At 38.8% G+C, this 19,679-nt stretch overlaps 1 protein-coding gene across 6 annotated transcripts in view; it reads right to left on the reverse strand.

Annotated features, from left to right (window-relative positions):
* Positions 1 to 19,679, reverse strand: part of NARS2 (asparaginyl-tRNA synthetase 2, mitochondrial) — a 142,649-nt gene that overhangs the window by 113,625 nt on the left and 9,345 nt on the right. For all 6 annotated transcript variants that reach the window (XR_014814769.1, XR_014814770.1, XR_002335551.2 and 3 more), the window contains one exon: positions 15,751 to 15,831. Coding sequence is in view for 2 of the 6 variants with exons in the window: in XM_084975471.1 (XP_084831597.1) it covers positions 15,751 to 15,831 (81 nt within the window). In the remaining 4 variants the exon portion in view is untranslated. The remainder of the gene's footprint in view (positions 1 to 15,750; positions 15,832 to 19,679) is intronic.

Below are 19,679 nucleotides of genomic sequence, written 5' to 3' on the forward strand. Positions count from 1 at the left end.
ATTCTTAACCCTCTGCATCACAGCAGGAACTCCTCCATTTTCTACTTTAATTAACAATGGAAACAACCCTTTGTAGGGAAAAAAAAAAAAAATCCCCTCCATATTAAAAGTTTCAAGGTCTCTAGGAGACGTGAACTGGTTAACATACCTACTTCTGGGAAAATATAGGCCAAGAGTAGAGATAATAAAAACAAAATGCTAAAACAAAAGAAAAATGTGCCCTGTTATTGACATACAAAAATTACTTAAAAAAAAAAAAATACAAGAATCCAACCACACTTAAAATCTACAATTTCAACACTGGTCTCAACCACTATCATCTCTCCACCTGGATGACAGCATTAGATTCAACTGTTTTTTTTTTTTTTTTTTTCTTCAGTACGTATCAACCCACCATTTATTCTCCAAACAGCAGCCAGAACGATCTCATTAAGGCAGTGGTGACTTATGCTAACTCCTTCTCTTAGAACTCTCCAACAACCTGCCATCCTAAACAGAGTTATAATTCTTACGATGGCCCGCACAGTCCTGTATCCAGGAATCTCAGTGAAAACATTTCTGATAATCACAGTGATTAAGGAGAGGTACTACAGTACCAGTGGGTGGTACCGGAGTTTCAAACATACTTGAGTATATTCAAGTATACTTACATACTTGAATTTTCCAGAATGTCTCCTCCACGTAAATTAAGAGAAGGCTGCACTCTGTTTGACGAAGAACTTGATCAAGAATTATTTACCATTTCACAAAAGCCCATCACCATGACTGTTCACAGTATGTGAATTAATAATATAACACTCCTGCTTAAGTTCTAATGTATAGCTCTAGATTCAGCTGCTCTGTACAGAGAATGTTTGTATTCTACGTTTGTCATACGATAGTATTTACATAACGAAATACACTGATTACATTACTTTCATTTTACGTCTTCTTTATATGAAGTTGGAAACTAATTTTTTTGAGTGCATAAAAAGCTTATATTATCTATATTTCATTTCAGGAGAGAAAAGGGATTATTGTAATGTATTTGTTATTTTAAAAAAAGAGCCTTTCATCTGACCAGAGCCCGATAAAGTGTGCACCTACTCCCCACCCCTCGCACCCATCTGACCTCTACTCTGGCTATTCTTCCCATCATTCACTAGGTTCCATCCACATGGTCTTCACGGCTATTGCTTGCAAACTGGAGGCAGTTCCAGCCACAGGGCCTTTGTACTTGCTGTTCCTTCTGAACGGAATGTTCCGCTCCCCCAGGTATTAACATTACTCACGCCCTCACATCCATCATGTTTTTGCTTGAGTATCTTCTCAATTTAAACTTTAAAATCAATCCCTCTCGCTCCCTAACTTTCTTTTCCCTCTTTATTTTTTTTTTTTTTTTGCTCCACGGTACTCATAGCCCTCTGTTCCGATTACCTACTGCTGAGTAACATATAACTCTAAAACTCAGGGACTTAAGTCAACCATCTATTGCCATCTTTTATGATTGTGTGGATTGCCTGGGTTCAGCTGGACGGTTCTTGCTTGGAGTATCTCATGTGGCTACAGCCAAATGATTGTTGGGACTGAGGTTATGTGAAGGCTCAACTGAGCTAAACATCCAAGATGACTTCTTTAACCACACTGGGCGGCCGCAGACAGCTGGGTGCTGACCAGGATTCACTGTCTCACCGCTCAGCCTTCCCACCTGCCTAAGTCTGGGCTAGCCCAAAGCATGGAGGCCTCTTGGCAGGCAAGAGTTCCCATATAGAGCTCACATTCCAAACAATAAAGGCAGAAACTGTGCTGTTTAGGACCTACCCAGGGATGTCTCCCTTGCTCTACTGGTGACACAGAATCAGCCCAAAGGACATGCAGGAGAGGATGACATGATGGTATGAACAATGGGACACAGAGCACACTAGGGAGCTATCTGTAGAGACAGTTACCACAGTACCTAACACGCTCTAAGTTTTATATTTTACTTGCTGTACCTCCTTTCCTATAAGGACATACATTCTCAAGGAAAAAGACTTCTGCGTACGTTTTCACCACTACATTCCCAGTTCATGTTAATGACTCAATATTAATTGAGAAAAAAAATATTGCCTTAAAAAGTGATGTACACCAATAATTCACTTCACAGGCTTGCTTTTCCCCATGGGCCTCATCCTTTCCCAACTCCTACCAATGTAACTTGTTGGAAAGGAACCTCAGATGAATCCGGGTTATTTTGGAAGCAAAAAGTGAAAGACAAAGTTGAAGAGCAAAAAAAATCAAAGACGGAAATGTCAAAAAGGGTCACGAACTGCTTACTCTGTCCCACGGACATCTCTGATCACTCTAGCATCTAGTTGCTCCTTGCCAGAAAACTCTCCTAACACACTTGTAAAATGTGAACCACATCTGACATTGAATACTTCCATATAAATTATTCTGTATAATTACCCTTATGAAACCCAATTAAATATTTATTCTGGCTACAGTTTCACGTGTCAACTTTATCTTCTGGATAAAAACTTCTTGAAGACCAGCTCGTTTGAACTTAAAAAGCAACTTTTAATGCAAAATTCTCAATATAAATCCCAATACAAATCTGTGCACACAAGTGTATGCCAAGAAAAAAAATCTTTTTGAGCTAGCTCGTGAATTCTGCTCATCAGTAAAGTAGCATGAGTCTGCGGAGATCATGCTCATCCGGCCTTTTTAGCCTCTGTCTACATTTGATGTTACATGTAAGAGTTTCTCCAGGGGCGCTAGCTTTCAATTTTGACTGTCTATTAGAGTCACCTGGTAAGCTTTAAAAATTCCCCACACCAGACTGCATCCCCAAGCAATTTTCGGAATTTCTGGGAGCAGAACCCAGGTATTCACACTTTTAAATGTTCCTACGTGAATTCAACATGCAGTAGAGACTGAGAAGCACTGCCTTAGAGTCTCTGTTCTCCTTTACTCCTATGAGTCTCTTCTAACCTAACAGTGGGAGAAAAAGGAGAACAAAATTTTTAATTTTTAAGGCAAGAAAAGGGGATTTTTAAAAAAAGAAAAACATGGAGTTCCCGTCGTGGCGCAGTAGTTGACAAATCCGACCAGGAACCATGAGGTTGCGGGTTCGATCCCTGCCCTTGCTCAGTGGGTTGAGGATCCGGCGTTGCCGTGAGCTGTGGTGTAGATTGCATACGGGGCTTGGATCCCGCGTTGCTGTGGCTCTGGCGTAGGCCGGTGGCTACAGCTCCGATTCAACCCCTAGCCTGGGAACCTCCATATGCCGCGGGAGCGGCCCAAGAAATAGCAACAACAACAACAACAACAACAATAATGCTGCGGGAGCAGCCCAAGAAATGGCAAAAAGACAAAAAAAAAAAAAAAAGAAAGAAAAACATATAAAATGCACAAGATACCTTTAAAAAAAACAAATGCATAAGCAATCACAATAAACATCAGTGGACTAAATTAAACAGTAAAAAGGGAAAGATTAACTGATTCGTTTTAAAAAAAAATCTGAGCTGTGTGCTATTTCTCAGAATCACATAAGACAAAGAAAGGCTGATAATAAAAGAATGGATAATAGTTATAAAAAAAAAAAAAGAGCACCAGACAAATACCGATCAAAACCAAGAAAATAGACAAGAGGCAAAAAGCAGTACTAGAAAGAAAGAGGACCACTGTATAAATAAAGATTGATTTCACTAAGAAGTGATTCTGAATGTGTGTATATCCAATAACATAGACTGAAAAATACATAAAACAAAAACAATGAGAAAAAAATGAAAAAACATACCAGAGGATCCTAACACACCAGGAAATGGCAAATAAAGAATAAATATTAGTAGGCATACTGCAGATATGTACATGTAATTAATAATCTTGTTATAATACACAGATGTTGAACACTGCACCCAATAACTGAAAAATACACTCTTTCCAACAATACACAGAACACTTCTAATACCACAAAAAAATATAAAGTGTCTAGGAATAAATCTAAGAAAGGTATGTGCAATCTTTAGAAAATTAACTTGTATTGAAAAATATTAAGGAACTCCTAAACATATGAATAGACCATGTCCAGTGATAGTAACACTTAATACGACAAAGATATCAGTTTTTCCAAACCGATCTACTGAATCAATGCTATTCCAATTAAAGAGCAAACAGAGGTTTTTGGAGCTTGTCAAAATGATCTGTAAGTTTGTATGAAGAGAAAAGGATCAGGAAATTCTTTAAATCAGGTGGCAGGATTTGCTTTACTGCCTATGAAGACTTAGCAAAGAGCTATAGCAATTGAGTGAGGCACTGGCACAGGGATATTCTGAAAAACTAATGGAAGATAATAGAGCACACAGAAATAAGATACACACATATATGGAAACTTGATTTATGACAGAGCTGGCAACTGCAACCACAGGAAGAAAAATGAACTATTCAATAAATAGTACTTAAATAATTACGTATCCATTTTGGAAAAAAATTGGACTTTTGCATCATATCCAAAATTAAATTCCAGAAATTAAAGACATGTGTAAAGTATAAACTATAAAACTTTTAGGACATAATACAGAAGGGATTTCTTAAACAAGATACAAAAGCACAAAACATCAAAAAAAGACTGAAATTTGACTAAATTAAGAATTCTAATTTAAAATTTAAATTAATCTCTGTATTATAAAAGAGAAAAGGCAAGCCACAAACTGAGAGAAAACATCTGCAACATATACTCAACAAAAGATTGATAGCCAAGGATGCAAAAACACCGATATGAAAAGACAACACAACAGAAAATATAGAAGAGGAAATGAGTGGCCAAAAACTGTAAGAAAAAATGATCAATCACAGCTTACCAGGGAAAAGCAAATTAAAATCACTTCAAAAAAAATTAAATAAATAAAATCACATCAAAAACCCATTTTAGGATCCCTGGCCTCGCTCATTGGGTTAAGGATCTGGCATTGCCACTGAGTTATGGTGCAGGTTACAGACGTGGCTTGGATCTGGTGTTGCTGTGGCTGTGGCATAGGCCAGGAGCTACACCTCTGATTCGACCACTGGCTGGGAACCTCCATATGCTGCATGTGCAGCCCTAATAAGCAAAAAAAAAAAAAAAAAAAAAAAAAAACCCCAAAAAAACCCAAAACCAAAACCAACAAAAACCCTTTTACATCCATGAGGTTGGCAAAATTTTAAGACTGGAAATAGTGGGTATTGGTAAGGCGTGGAACAGCACACCCTGCTGGTAGGAGTTTAAAATTCAGTATTCCTTTTTAAAAATCAGGATCTTCTAGTAAAGTGGAAACTATGAACATGCACTTCCACTGTTGTGTATGACCCTTGAAGGCATACTGAAACCACTGAGAGAGCCTTAAAAAATGCGAATTCTTGAGTCCTACATCCCAGAGATTCTGATTTAATTGAAATCATGGCGGGGGAGGGGAGCTCATTACAGAAAAAGATGATGATTCCATTTGTGTAAGTTGAGACCCATGTAAACCAAAACAGTATTTCGCCTAGGGCGACATCCATGTGGCGAAACTATTTTTTTTAAAGTATGGATATAACAAAACACAAAATCAGCATAGTGGAAAGAGGGTGGGAAGATGGAATGCAGGGGGCACAAAGTGGGGGATAAAAAGTACTAATAATTGCATATTTCTTAAGTTTATTCTTAAGTTTATTCTTAAGTTTAGTGGGACCATGTGTATGCTTTACACTACCTACATAGCTTATTTTACATCTGTACAATATTTACATCTGTACAATATTTAATAAAAATAAGCTAAGTATTATTAACAGGTTATTTACACAAAAAAGAGCAGTACTCAACCCGTAGTTCTTGCCAACAGTAAGTCATCAGTAAATGCTGTTATTCTCTTCCCGCAGGAAAATAAAAGGTTGTCTTGGAAGAATGGTCAAAGAGAAACGGTAAGGACACTTTAGTGTTCTCAACAGTTGTCTGTACCTAATAAAAACAGTCTTCTTTAATCTCAGAACTTTACTCAAGGTTCTGCTATCTTTTCTCAAAAGCCCAACTTCAGGAGTCATTAGAGTGTGACAAATGGCATTTACTTTACAGCCTAATAGATCTTGTTTAAACTGCAACTCTGTATTTTACTGTGTGGCTTTTGATAAATTCTACCTGGGCCTAGTTTCCTAACATTTAAACAAAAACAAACAAACAAAAAAAAGAGGAGTTCCTGCTATGGTGCAATGGGATTGGTGGCATCCTGGGAGCTCTGGAGCACAGGTTCAATCCCTGGCCCAGCACAGTGGGTTAAGGATCTGGAGTCTTGGATCTGATCCCTGGCCAGGGAATGCCATAAGCCACAGGAGGCCAAAAGAAAAAAAAAAGAAAGAAAGAAAAAAAACACAGACAATTCATTCAACAAATATTTATAAAGCAACTATCACATGCCAGATATTATATAATAATGTACAAGAGACACATAGTTTCTGCCCTTGTAAAGGCAAACTAATTCCTATTGCAAAGGGTTGCTGAAAAGATTATATAATATAAACAAAGGAATTTGACATGGTGCCTGAAATGCACTTGGTATTCAATAAATGCTATTTCTCTTCCTGCTTGGAATACCTAAAGCTTAAGAAATCACTTAAGGTGAATTACTCCTTTTAGAAACTCTAAGAGTCTAATAACATTATTAAAAACACCAACAAAATAACATATATGACAGTGAAGTACTATAAAGATATTAGTTGATTTTTTTTTCCTTTTTTTTTTAGGGCCGCATCTGAGGCATATGGAGGTTCCGAGGCTAGGGGTCAAATCAGGAGCTGTATTGGCCAGACTACGCCACAGCCACAGCGACAGCAACGTCAGATCCAAGCCGCATCTCCAATCTACACGACAGCTCACGGCAACACCAATCCTTAACCCACTGAGCAAGGCCAGGGATCAAACCTATGTTCTCATGGATGCTAGTCAGATTCGTTTCTGCTGAGCCACGATGGGAACTCCCTATTTAACATGTTTTAAATGTTAGATGTTATTATTCTGAGCTATGCTCAGGTTAAAATGTGGGCATCTGAATCAAATTAAAACTAAAAGTTATAAACTCAAGCATAACTGGATTCAGATTTCAAAGTATATTTTAAATATTTCAATGATTTGACTTAAAGCATATCCTACAATATCTAAAATTTATTTTTAATATGGCTATCTTTCAAATTCACATCATTCTGGGGGCACTTATTGTAGGATACTGTTTTTTTAAAGTATCTTGCAAATTCATGTTGCTGAGAGGCAAAACAGAAATAACTTTCTAAGTCAAAAAGCACTAGCACAGTAGTTTTCACAAAAAGGAGGCTTAACAAATATTTATAGGATGAATCAAATAGTGCAATTTGAGTCCAGCTGTGTGGCTGAAGAATGCACTCACTTGGTAGATACCACAGGATAGAAGCGTCTTAGTTTTTTTGAACAGGAGGAAGCATGAGGTAATAGTCTGAAATTTTTTTTTTACTGTATCTATTATACTTATTATATTTATACATTTACTATATTTACTATATTTATTAATGTACAACATCCTCACTTCACACTGGAAGCGGCAAAAACATGAGTGAGAGCACACTGGCTTTTAAGTCAGTTCTCTTCCCAGTGCCCTTCAAAGACCTCAGATTTGCTTCTCTTAATCTAGTGCAGCATTTTCTTTCCTTAAATTTTTTTTTAGTTTAAAAAGTAGTACATCAAATGAAAGTTGGAAAAATGTTAAAAAATTTGGTAACACACTCTGACAGCTAATTCCTAAGAAATAGCATCCATGTATATTGCTGACAAGTAAGAGCTGGTACCACAGATCTATGGAAAGGAGAACTAGGTAGGGTGGGGTCAGGAGTGGAAGGGGAACTTTTATTTATGTTCTTTTGTAACTTTTGAATTGTGCACCTTTTATATATATATATTACCTTTTTTGTTTTTTAAGTAATACATGTATATGATCAAAAATTCAAAGAATAAAGAACACTAGGTCCCATGCCCAGGAGTGAACTTCACTGTGCATCTCTTATCTTTATTCTAGATATGTCCTAGGCATTTCTGACATGCCAAAACTGGACTTCCTTAATAGAAACAGACATCCTCAGCAGAAAAGAAAATGATTAATCTTAAAGCTAAAAGTTGTGTGAAGCTAAAAGAACGCATAGAAAATGTTCATCATCAGGCATCCAAATGTTCCATCACTGTCAGTATGGAGACTGCATAAGGCGTTTTCAGTTTAGACGAAGAAACAAGACTGAGGTTAAAAAACCATTAAAGAACAAGTGAGTGTTGGACGTTCCCACTGTGCCAAAGAGGATTGAGGATCTGGTGTTGCCGCAGCTGTGGCACAGGTTGCAGCTGCAGCTTGGATTCAACCCCTGGCCTGAGAACTTACAAATGCCTTGGGTATAGACAAAAAAGGAGGAAAAAAAAAAAAAGAACTGAATTTTAAAATCAGTTACTGAACACAAGTACAACAGGAGATGGAAGAAGAAAAAGATTATAGTTAGCTGAAAAAGAGTTGTTTTGAGAAGAGGTTTGACCTGGGTTAGTCAGCCCTCATCCCATATAAATAGTTTAAAAGAAACAAGTAAGAATATTAAAAAGCGAAAACAACAAGCAGAACCAAAATTATGTGGGCCATAAATTATTTAGCTATAAAAATTCACAAGCACCGAAATTCCTGAGGCCCACTAACTTCTTACCATTTCTAGAATGCACAAGGCTTAGGAAAAGAGAAGCCTTTGGTGTTTACCTCAGTCCGCTCTTACATATTAAGTTTTCCCTCCTCTTGATTAGTAATTTTAAGTTTTCATACATGTCATTTCATTTAATCTTACAACCCATAAGCACAGTGTTACTCACATTTTTGAGGAAATTGAGATTCATGGCAGTAAAAAGCCTTTTTTTCCTTTTGGCATGCTACTTCTGGCATGACAGTGTGGGGGGTTCCAGACCCACACTTCCATTAAACTGGATTAAGTTATAAAATAAAAAACAAAGGAGTTCCCATCGTGGTAATGAACTCGACTAGTATCCAGGAGGACGCAGGTTCAATCCCTGGCCTCGCTCAGTGGGTTGGGGATCTGGCACTGCCGTGAACTGTGGTGTAGGTTGCAGACTCGGCTTGGATCTGGCGTTGCTGTGGCTGCAAAGTAGGCCACCAGCTGCAGCTCCAGTTCAACTCCTAGCCTGGGACGTCCATATGCCGTGGGTGCAGCCCTGAAAAGTGAAATAAAATAAAATAAAATAAAAAACAAGAACAACCCCCTACTCCCACCCCAACCAAAGACTTTAGTCTTTGAAAATGGTCTGAAGGGCATACAGCAAATGAAGAAACATCTACTCAAGAAAATCTACTAAAACTTGGTAAGGAAACGGAACTTCTGTGGTGTCTGAAAGACAGTCCCACTCCTTCCCTTCCCCGTCACAACTCAGCAAGACAGAACCTTCACACCAGACTGATACAACCAAGGACAGAGGGTTCTCCTGAAATCCAGCTCCCAATCAGGATGAGAAGCGTGCCAGCATTTCCCATCTGGCCCACTGCTACTTGGGTAGCTGCTCTAAGATCTGCTTGAGTGTGGCTGGGCAGGGGGCTCCCTTCTTCTGCCCAGTCTCTGCTCCTGGGATGGAGGCTCTGCCTTGCGCGAGGCACTGCTAAGAATACCAGACCTGGATTCTCTTACCCCAGCTCATAGGGTGGGGGTTCCTTGCTGGGAGAGACAAGCCAAGGAGTCCTGGGGCTGCAACCACCCACTCAACTGTGCACTCAGCTCCTAAAGTGAGATGTCACTTGGAAAGAAGTGTGCATTGTTCCTGCCTGCAGCACCAGAGTCTTGGTTCAGAGATTTTTTCACTAGGGTAGAAAAGCCCTCAACCAGACTTCCACATCTTTTTCCCCAGAGGTTGTGACTTCCTTTGCAACAGAGTGTGGATAAATTCAAACCTAAGGATGCTCTTAAAAACAGTGATTGTAGTGAAAGGCCATTGGGAGGAGACTAACGTTCACTGGAGATAAAGGCTAAACCTTCTATCTACGAGTTTGCTGGAGAGAAACGGAAAGAGAGAGCGGGGAAGAGACCTTTTTGGGTCAGAATAAATTTCAAACACTGACCTTGGGAAGTGTATTATTAAAGGAGCCTGAATTTGATTGTATTAGTCTGTGAAGCAATGTATGCCCCCCAGGACATTGTTTAAAACAACAGAGCAAGCAGCTGCAATTAATAGAGTTTAAGAAGTGGGTGTGGTCTGGGAAAGAGCCAAAGACAGCCCTTCCAGAATCAATGCCATCTCTGGCTGACTGTGGGCATACTCAAGACTGTGCCCCCGGAGGGGCAACATTAGAGGCTCCACACTGCTGGAGGAGAGGGGGAAAGATAGATTTGTGCCTAGAATAAACAATCCCTATAGCTCAACAACAAAAAGACAAAAAAGCCAATTAAAAAATGGACAAAGGACGGAAACAGACTTTTCTCCAAAGAAGATACACAAAGGTCAATAGGCACAGAAAAGGTACTCAAGCATCCTGAGGCTCTAGGGAATGGCAAATCAGAATCACAAGACATCCCTTTACATCGATGAGGCTGGCTATGATCAAAGAAACTGCAAAGAACAAGCTTCAGTGAGAACGGTAAAAGCGGAACACTCATATCAGTCATGGGAATGTAATACGGTGCAGACACTGTGGAAAATAATTTGGAAGTTCCTAAGGTAAACAGAGAACATCCATATGACCCAGCATCCTACTCCTAAATATATACTGGAAAGAACGGAAAACAGGTGTTCAAACAAAAACTTGAACATGAACGTTCACAGTATCGCGATTCACGATAGCCAAAGGTAGAAACAACCCAAATGACCCAAAGTTGGTCAGTGAATGAATGGCTAAACAAAATGCTGTCTACCTATACAATTGAACACTATTCAGTAATAAGAAAAAAATGAAATTCTGATATGTTAACAGAAGTGAGACACAAAAAGCTACATACTGTATGATTCCATTTATAGGAAACATCCAGAAATCCACAAAGATGAAAAAAAGTACCTCTGAGATTACGAGGAGCTGGGGGTAAAGGGAATGAGGACTCTTCTCCTGGGATGCTGAAAAAGTCTAGAAATAGATAATAGCGATGGTTGTGACCACAATGGTCTTAAATGACTCAGTAAAAATGGTTATGCTGGAGTTCCCCGTCGTGGCTCAGGGGAAAGGAATCTGACTAGTATCCATGAGGACGCAGGTTCGATCCCTGGCCTCGCTCAGTGGGTTAAGGATCTGGAGTTGCTGTAAGCTGTGGTAGAAGTCACAGACGCAGCTCGGATCTGGTGTGGCTGAGGCATAGGCCTGGAGCTAGCTCTGATTCGCCCCTAGCCTGGGAACCTCCATATGCTGCAGGTACAGCCCTAAAAAAAAGCGACAAAAAAAAAAAAAAGGTTATACCGACGAAGCTCCTGCTCCGGTACAGTGAGTTAAGAATCTGAATGCAGCAGCTTGGATTGCTGTGGAGGAACAGGTTTGATCTCCCCAGCAAAGTGCAGTGGGTCAAAGGATCTGGTGGTGCTGCAACTGTGGCTCAGATTCCATTCCTGGCCTGGGAACTTCCATTTTCCATGGGTATAGCCATTAAAAAAATTGTTACAGTGATAAAGTTTATTTTCTATACATGTATATATACAAAAATTCAGAAGCAGCAAACCAATCTAATGCCAAACTTCAGTACAGAGTATAAGATTCAGTATGAGACTCTCCAGAGTTTAAGACTGAGACATAAATTACACTGGTCTTCATGGTTCCACTTCATATACTCTCAGTTCGCTCTTCCCTTTAAAAAGTATTGAAATGTGTAAACCTAGACTTGAATACCGTTCTTGTTATATGAAGTATCACTCCTAGATTTTCTTTGCCTAATTTAATTTCACAATATGTGGTCATTTATCTATCACACCCTGGCAGAGTAGAATAATTAAAAGCTTAAACATGACTTGCATATTTACATATAAATTGTAAACCATCAAAAGAAAAAAGCAAAAATAAATAAATAAAATAAAAAATTAAAAAAAAAAACAAAAAAGCAAACTCCCAATGGAATACCACTTTCCACACTCTGGCATGGCTAATAAAAAAAGGAACAATATTAAGTGCTGGCAATAATGGGGAGAAACCGGAACCTTCAGACATTGCTGGTGGGAGTGTAAAATGGCACAGCCACTTTGGAAAATGGGCTGGTGGGTTCTCAAAATATTAACCATAAAACTACCATACACCCAGCAATTCCACTCAAGAGAAATGATATACGCTCATCCAAGTGATTTCACAAATGTCCATTGTAGCATTATTCTTAACAGCCTAAAGGTAGGAAAAATCCAAATCCAATCAACCACTGACTGGATAAACAAAGTGTTGGACATCTATAAACAGAATATGCGCTGGATGTAGAAGGGAATGAATGAAATACTGATACATGCCACAAATATGTGAACCTCAAAAACTCTACGCTAAATGAAAAGAAGCCATTCACAAAGGCTGTACTGTATGATTGCACCTACATGAAATATTCCAGAAGAGGCAAATCTGTCGAGAGCAGTTTAGTGGTTACTTAGAGTTGGGGGTGGAACAGAAAAGGATGGGCGTGGGGTTTCATTTTGGGGCGGTATGATGCTCTGAAATGAGACTGTGATGATGGTCGCACAATTGTGACGATATTAAAAACCATGGACCTATATACTTTAAGTGGATGACTTTTATGGTATGTATGTAAAATAGATCTCAATTAAGCAGTTCTTAAAAAATCTGCTTCATGTCCTCATTCCTATATACTCCAACTTTATTTTCTATGATTCACCAATATGAATCTTCTAATCTGTCTAGAGTCCAGTGAAAACCCCACACTCAATTTAACTGCTTGATTCTGCTCACTGTTCCCCTACCTGAAATACTCTCCCAAGGGTACACTTAAGTCACACATTCAGTTCTGAAGATGTTTCTGATCAAGTCAACCCTCACTGATCTAATTACCCTGTAGATTTCATACCACTTGTAATTGGTAACACCTGTAACCTCAAATACATAAAGCAGTTCCACCTTATTTCTTCTTAATGCCTAGATGTTGCCACAATCTCGAATTCTTCACTTTAGTCTCTTTTATCTTCTCAGAGACAAACTAATTACTCCAGAACTGTGAAGCTCAAACACGATTGTGGGAACTCAGCGAGGGCTCTAAGACAAAGAGGAAAAAGTGTACACGCAAGGAATACTGCAGGATAAGTAACGCTCCTTCCTCCATCAAGCCCTGCCAATTCACCAGCTCCCCCTGCCAGAACCTCGACTACATCTTTATATCCCCCTTAAAAGTTAGCACAGCATCTTGAACACAGATGGTTCCAAATGTCTGCTGAATAACAAATTAATGCTTCGAATGCAACTTCCTACATGTGTATTCAGTAGTCATCAAACCTTAACAAACATCTGAAGTCTTAAAGCGGAAAATGGGAATGAGAAAAAGAAAACTAAAATGATGGGACACGCATTTACTTCCCAACAGTGGATTATGTTCTTACTGTGCATTTCAAGGTGGCACCTTACTGCTATCCTCAAACCTGAGTATGTACCAGGCATCCTTATCTTTAAGTAGCTACTGACACTTCACTGCTGTCAGAGAAAAAAGAGCACGATTAAGAGAAGCAAGAATTTAGATATGATACTTGACTTCCTTCAAACCGTGGAGTGCCAATTCAAACCCCTACGCCTCTACATGGAGTCAGGAGGAAATGAACACGATGAAGCCTGGAAGGGCAGAGATGTGTAAGTTGAGAATAAGAAGCACTGCTTTTTGGAGTTCCAAGTGTGGCACAGTGGAAACAAATCCAACTAGGCACCATGAGGTTTCGGGTTCGATCCCTGGCCTCGCTCAGTGGGTTAAGGATCTGGCGTTACCGTGAGCTATGGTGTAGGTCTGAGACGTGGCTTGGATTTGGCGTTGCTGTGGCTCTGGCAGAGGCTGGCGGCTACAGCTCCAATTCGACCCCTAGCCTAGAAACCTCCATATGCTGTGGGTGTGGCCCTAAAAAGCAAAAAAAAAAGAGCACGGATTTCAAAGGACAAGGGGTTGGGAGGGGCGGAAGACAAGTCTTAGGAGCTGAACTACTGAAAGCAACAAAGACAGCAGGTCATAGCACAAAAGCCACAGGCTGCTGAAACCTGATCTACAACAAGACGGCAAGAGCCTAAGATCAATGAATTCAAGAGCATCTCTTTCTGACACTCTGAACAGACAAAGACCTAACTCCACTATATAAAATTCCTCAACCTGGCCCCGAAACACTTATGAACATAGAACACTTCTCATTTGTTCAGCTTCAGAAATACATTTTTCCCGTTTCTATGTATTTATACTTATTTGGTAACTTGTTTTGCGTTGTTTAAAGGGCAAAATACACATATTATAATCATTCAGACTTGTTATTGGGATTTCTCTGGCAGTAAAGCAGTTATCTCCAAATTTATCATTATTTGTGTATTACGGATTTTTTTTTACTTCTTTAATGTGGGTTTCTTTAATAATTCCCTTTGTATTTGTAAAACCTCCTTTAAATTATACCTTTCCTTCCCTCTCATTTACTTTTTAATATGTGGTGGTTTAGAGTAAGGGATCATGAATTATACTTCAGGTAATCCTTCTTCAATATTCACAAGATTACTAAGGTGCAGAGAGAAAATAAACAACATAAACGCCTAGAAGAGAATGTTTTTTACACCTTACATTTATTTTATCATCTGCTGCCTCCCTTGAACTCATACACAGATGCTAACACTCCTATTTTAAATGTTCAGCAAAGCATTTTTATTCTACTTTCTGCAGAAGACTATCATTAGGATTTCTTCAAGCTAAAGATAAAGAAAGACAGCATTTAACTATTATTTTGAATAATGATTTGGACATATCAGGACAATTTCTCCCAGCGAATACAGGAAAGCATCATGATCAAGAGTCAGAACACAGTGAACCAGAGAGAGCAGTTTTATACAGGTCTTGTAATTTGATGGAATCATCCAAATGCATAAACAAGGACCCTAACTTCTCAGAGATACAGAAATTGGTGAATAAGTAAAAAATAAAAAATAAATCAATATACATTTCTCTTTGAACACTACCATATTACTGGCCAATAATTTTAAACAGGCCATCAAATTGATAAATAAAAGGCTTTCAATTGCCTACAAGTAAGAAAAACCAGTAACTTAAATTTCCTATAACAAAAGCAGGCTGACAATGACTGGCCCCATAGCAGGAGCCCAAAAAATAATTGCTGAACAAAGAATTAAAATACAAGCCTTCATGAGGTGTACAGATTAAATCATTTCTTATGAAAAAATACATTTTTTTAAAGATAGAAAAACAAAATACATATATGCTTCTCTATCCTAATGCATCTCTTTTTAAAATAAGAATTACACCCCAAAATATTAACTGGGGGTTGAATCTGCACAAAAGATACCTTAGAATTTTAATTAGTTTCTTCAAATTTCTCGAGTTCACCACATCAATTACATAAAAAAGGCAAGCAGACTACTAAATTAAAAATGCACTCTTTTTAGCCACAATGTAAGTAACACAGTTGGTTGGACAAGAAATCAGAAGTGTGATTTATGGTTTGCAAGGCTTACAATCAACAAAATTTCAGGTTCTGGTCATGGTCTACCCACGTAACTCTTTAAATTTAAAGCAAACCCTCAAATGAAAGATAACAGAGAGCAACTGGGAATGGGAAGCACAACTTACTTCAACTTGAAAAAGTTCTCCGGCCCCTTCACAGTCGTTGGATGTGATTACTGGAGTGTGAATATGCACAAAGCCACTGTCCTGGAAGAAAAAGAGAAACGGCTCTTCTCAGTGTATTTGTACATGAAACAGTTCCAGGAATTGCACCTTACCATTTGATTAAAAAGCACTAAGAGAATGCCATAACAAATCCCTTCTTAATCCCCCAAATAAAATGACTGAGACATCAAGTTGAGAGTTTACCATGTATAAAAAATTTTACATCAGGAACTGACTTAGACAATATCTAGTCCAATCTTCTCACTTCAAAGATAAGGAAATTGTCTGAGGCCCAGAGAGACTGAACGACAGACCGAAGTCACTCAACCAGTCAGGGGGAGGGGAGGGCGGAGGCAGGACAAGAACCTATTGCACAGAGTCTAGGTCTGGCGCCATTTCTTCTCCCAGCTTCTCCAACATACTGGTAGCAATTTCTCTCTCACTCCCTCCCTCAAGGCTAATGCATACGATGCCTGCCGTCCACACTGCTAAGGGAATATAGAGTGATCAATATGATTTCGGTTATTTTGGAATGAGACTCTCAACTGCAATAAACCATCAGAAAAGAGATAAACTAAGGCTGACAAATAGGGACCTAAGAAATTGCAAAAAAGGCAGAAATGATTTTTAAGAAGTCTGTCGTTAAACTGATGGCACAGTACACTGCGCAAGGCACAGGCGATGCACTTCCTTTGCCTCAAGGAAGATTTTGAGCAGCAAATCCATCCATTACTCTGGCACCCAGCTACAATTCTTCCCTTCCAAAGTTGTAGGCTACTTCCATTAGTGAACCACAAAAGCTCTGCTAGTAAAACTGAAATAACCCAGCAACTTCAAGGTTATGCTTCTTTCATTCTGACTATGGATGTAGGCAAAAGGTCACATTTAGCATAAATGTTGCAGGGCTGGGGTGGAGGCAGCTAAAGTGAACTGCTGCAAAGGTATAATAGTATGTGTTTAATGCAAACATTTTGGTCTTGAAATCAGTATAACAATTTTATATACACACATCTAATCTGTGTTAAATTCTGCCTATCACTGGTGGAATAAAAAATATCTCAGTGCATTACCAGGGGCCTCCCAAATTTGCCTGTCCTTTCTAAAAAAGTCTGAATTAAAATATTATGGCTATGATACAAAGTATCCAGCAATAACCTGCCTTATAGTGTAGACTGATTAAATATTCAAGCTATAAATTAGGAGTCTCAGAAGGTACTCAAATATGTACTTAATCTGGGAATAACGTGTGGAGAGGTGCTGCACAGAGCACATTACAGAGAACAAATAACACAGAATCGATAACATTACTGCATAAAATTTTTATCTCCTAGAAGCCAAGAATTATGGACATGAATCATTTATTCCACATGAATGCAGGCAACTATGAGCACAAGTGCAATAAACAAAGTGAGGAAGTGAAAAATCCAAAGGAAACGAGGGTGGCGAGAGGGAGGGGGAGAGGGAGGAGAAAATTTAACGGCTACACATAATTGCCAAAGTTAACACTGGTCAACTGCCGCAAGAAATACCACTGTGAATCTTATGAAAATAACTATGTGGGATTTAAAAAAGTCACTCAGGTAGTAGGATTTATTCTCAATACTCAAATAATGCTAAACCTTTCAAAAAGGGTCACTTTTTAAGCTTTTTAAAAAAGCGTAGCTTTTTAAGCCTTAACAGTACTTGCAGGGCTTATCACGTCCAAGTCCGTAACATTACCATGAAAAATTATAAAGGAAAGGGTACAAAGCAACAACAAAGCCCCCCAAAGAGAAAGCAGATAGGGAAGTAGAAAGATAAAAAGGAAAATAAAAGCAAGAGTATGGTCAGTGGCTGTCTCCACTCTGGGGTACCAAGGTCAGGTACTCAGCCCGTCCCACAGCAAAGGGGTTTCTAAGGAGAGATATGAAGACCAGAGAAGGGGCCCAAAATACTGGCCCAATTCTTCAGATTCCACCCACCACCTCTAAATACCTAAACATTTTGATAGATTCATATTTCTATTACCAGGTATTTATAAGGCACTGAGTATCTGAAAATTCTAAAATTCATGTATGAAGGCTCATACACCTCACTCAAAGACTCATGAACTACATATATGTATTTTTTAAACACACACCAATTAAGACTATTTAATCATTCTAAACAAAAAAGAAACATGACAGCAACTGCTAGCCACAGGCACACCACTGGCAACAAAAAGTGACAGTTAAGAGGAGACTGAAAAAAAACAAAAAAAACAAAAAAAGCCCAAACCCACGAAAAGCATCACAGGAACTCAAAGACACAGCAGTCCTAGGTCATTCAACACGGGGGCAAAGAAAACTCCCCACCGCAACAGGCTTTGAAGGCACTGCCATACTGAGGAGGAAACAATTTGATACTCAGAGGATGAACCTCAAATCACCAAGAAAGGGCAAACTCTTTTCTACTGACTCACTTCAGGAAGCCAGGGAAGAATGTAATACATTTTAGAATAACTTCCACAGTTATTCTCAAATCCCATTATTTGAGAAACTCTACTTTTGTAAAAAAAATTTTGAGGATTCTATACAGTCAAGTTTTAGTACTCAGCAAAGGTGTCAATTCTATAAGCAAAGCAAGTTATATACTAAACATGTTTGACACTCGAACCAAAAAACTCAAGATCCTTAAAGTATCCTAACTAGAGGTTTCTCCTCAGATTTCTATTATTGCTCCTACAATTCTAGATCTGAAATTGATGCAAATTTACATTTTAAGTCTTAACATCATTTAGAGAGCCTAAAGCAACAAACACAAAAACAGTACCAAGTAGAGGATAATACAGAACTATGATTTAACGCATCTTAGAGTGCGCCCATGATTTCTTTAAACAATGTGATCCTCTCCATACACAAGTGGGTAACATCTTGGAAGCATCGGGAGAATATTTTCCAGAGCTTTACAGTTAGAAAGTGAATTTATAGCACTCAAGAGTTAACTACTTTGGCGTTCCTGCTGTGGCACGGTGGGTTAAAAACCTGACTGCGGGAGGTCAGGTTTAATCCCTGGCTGGGGCAGTGGCTTAAAGCATCTGGTGTTGCCGCACCTGCAGCATAGGTCAAAACTGTGGCTTGGATTTGATCGCTGGGCTGGGAACTTCCATATACTGCAGGTGTGGCCATCAAAAAAAAAAAAAGTACCTACCTTTTACAACCTTCCCCAATAGTGCCATTATTTTCAACCACTTAAATTGTTTAAAAATTTTTGATCTTGCTTAGTTGATTTCAGATTTTTTCTAGTTTTTTCTTAGTTTTAAATTTTTAAATTGTTTACGTATCTGTAAAAGCTTCAAGTAATAAAGAAATACATGAATTGGGGGAAGCACTGATGTTAATGAATTGCCTATACCACCACCTAGTGGCCAGAAATCCACAAAACCTGCTGAATTAAAGCAGGTCCACTGGCTTTATCAGCCATTACAGTCATATGGGGGAAAAAAATGCTTTGCTACATCTGACTAAATTTTTTGTTTGTGGCCAAGCACAACTGAAAAGCCACGTGGAAGTTTCAGTAAGAAGGTTTATGAGAGCATATGTAAATGTACCCTTTCAAACCACAATGGGATGACACTGTATAATGTGATTTGTTTTCCTTTGTTCTCATGCTTTAAAGCCATGATATTCTTTAGCTGAAACACCAGAAATTACCTCTTAAGGAGCTTTTCAAAGAGCAAGAACTTTCTTGATGTGCTGTGGTAGGGCTGGGCCTGTGTCAACTGGGATGCTGCCCAAGGGAGGGTATGCTATCAGACCATCTTTGCAAATGAGCTGGACCTGGAGAAACGGCCTAGGAAGAGCTCCAAAACTACACGGAGTAACACTGAACTTTATCTGTTGGGTCACTCCTGCCTTTGGAGCCCTCCTCCA

The sequence above is a fragment of the Sus scrofa genome, chromosome 9 (assembly GCF_054392235.1).
Source record: "Sus scrofa isolate SSC_HxYL_T2T_F1_AM1 chromosome 9, Sscrofa_HxYL_maternal_Yorkshire_Landrace_v2.0, whole genome shotgun sequence".
Lineage (NCBI taxonomy): Eukaryota > Metazoa > Chordata > Mammalia > Artiodactyla > Suidae > Sus > Sus scrofa.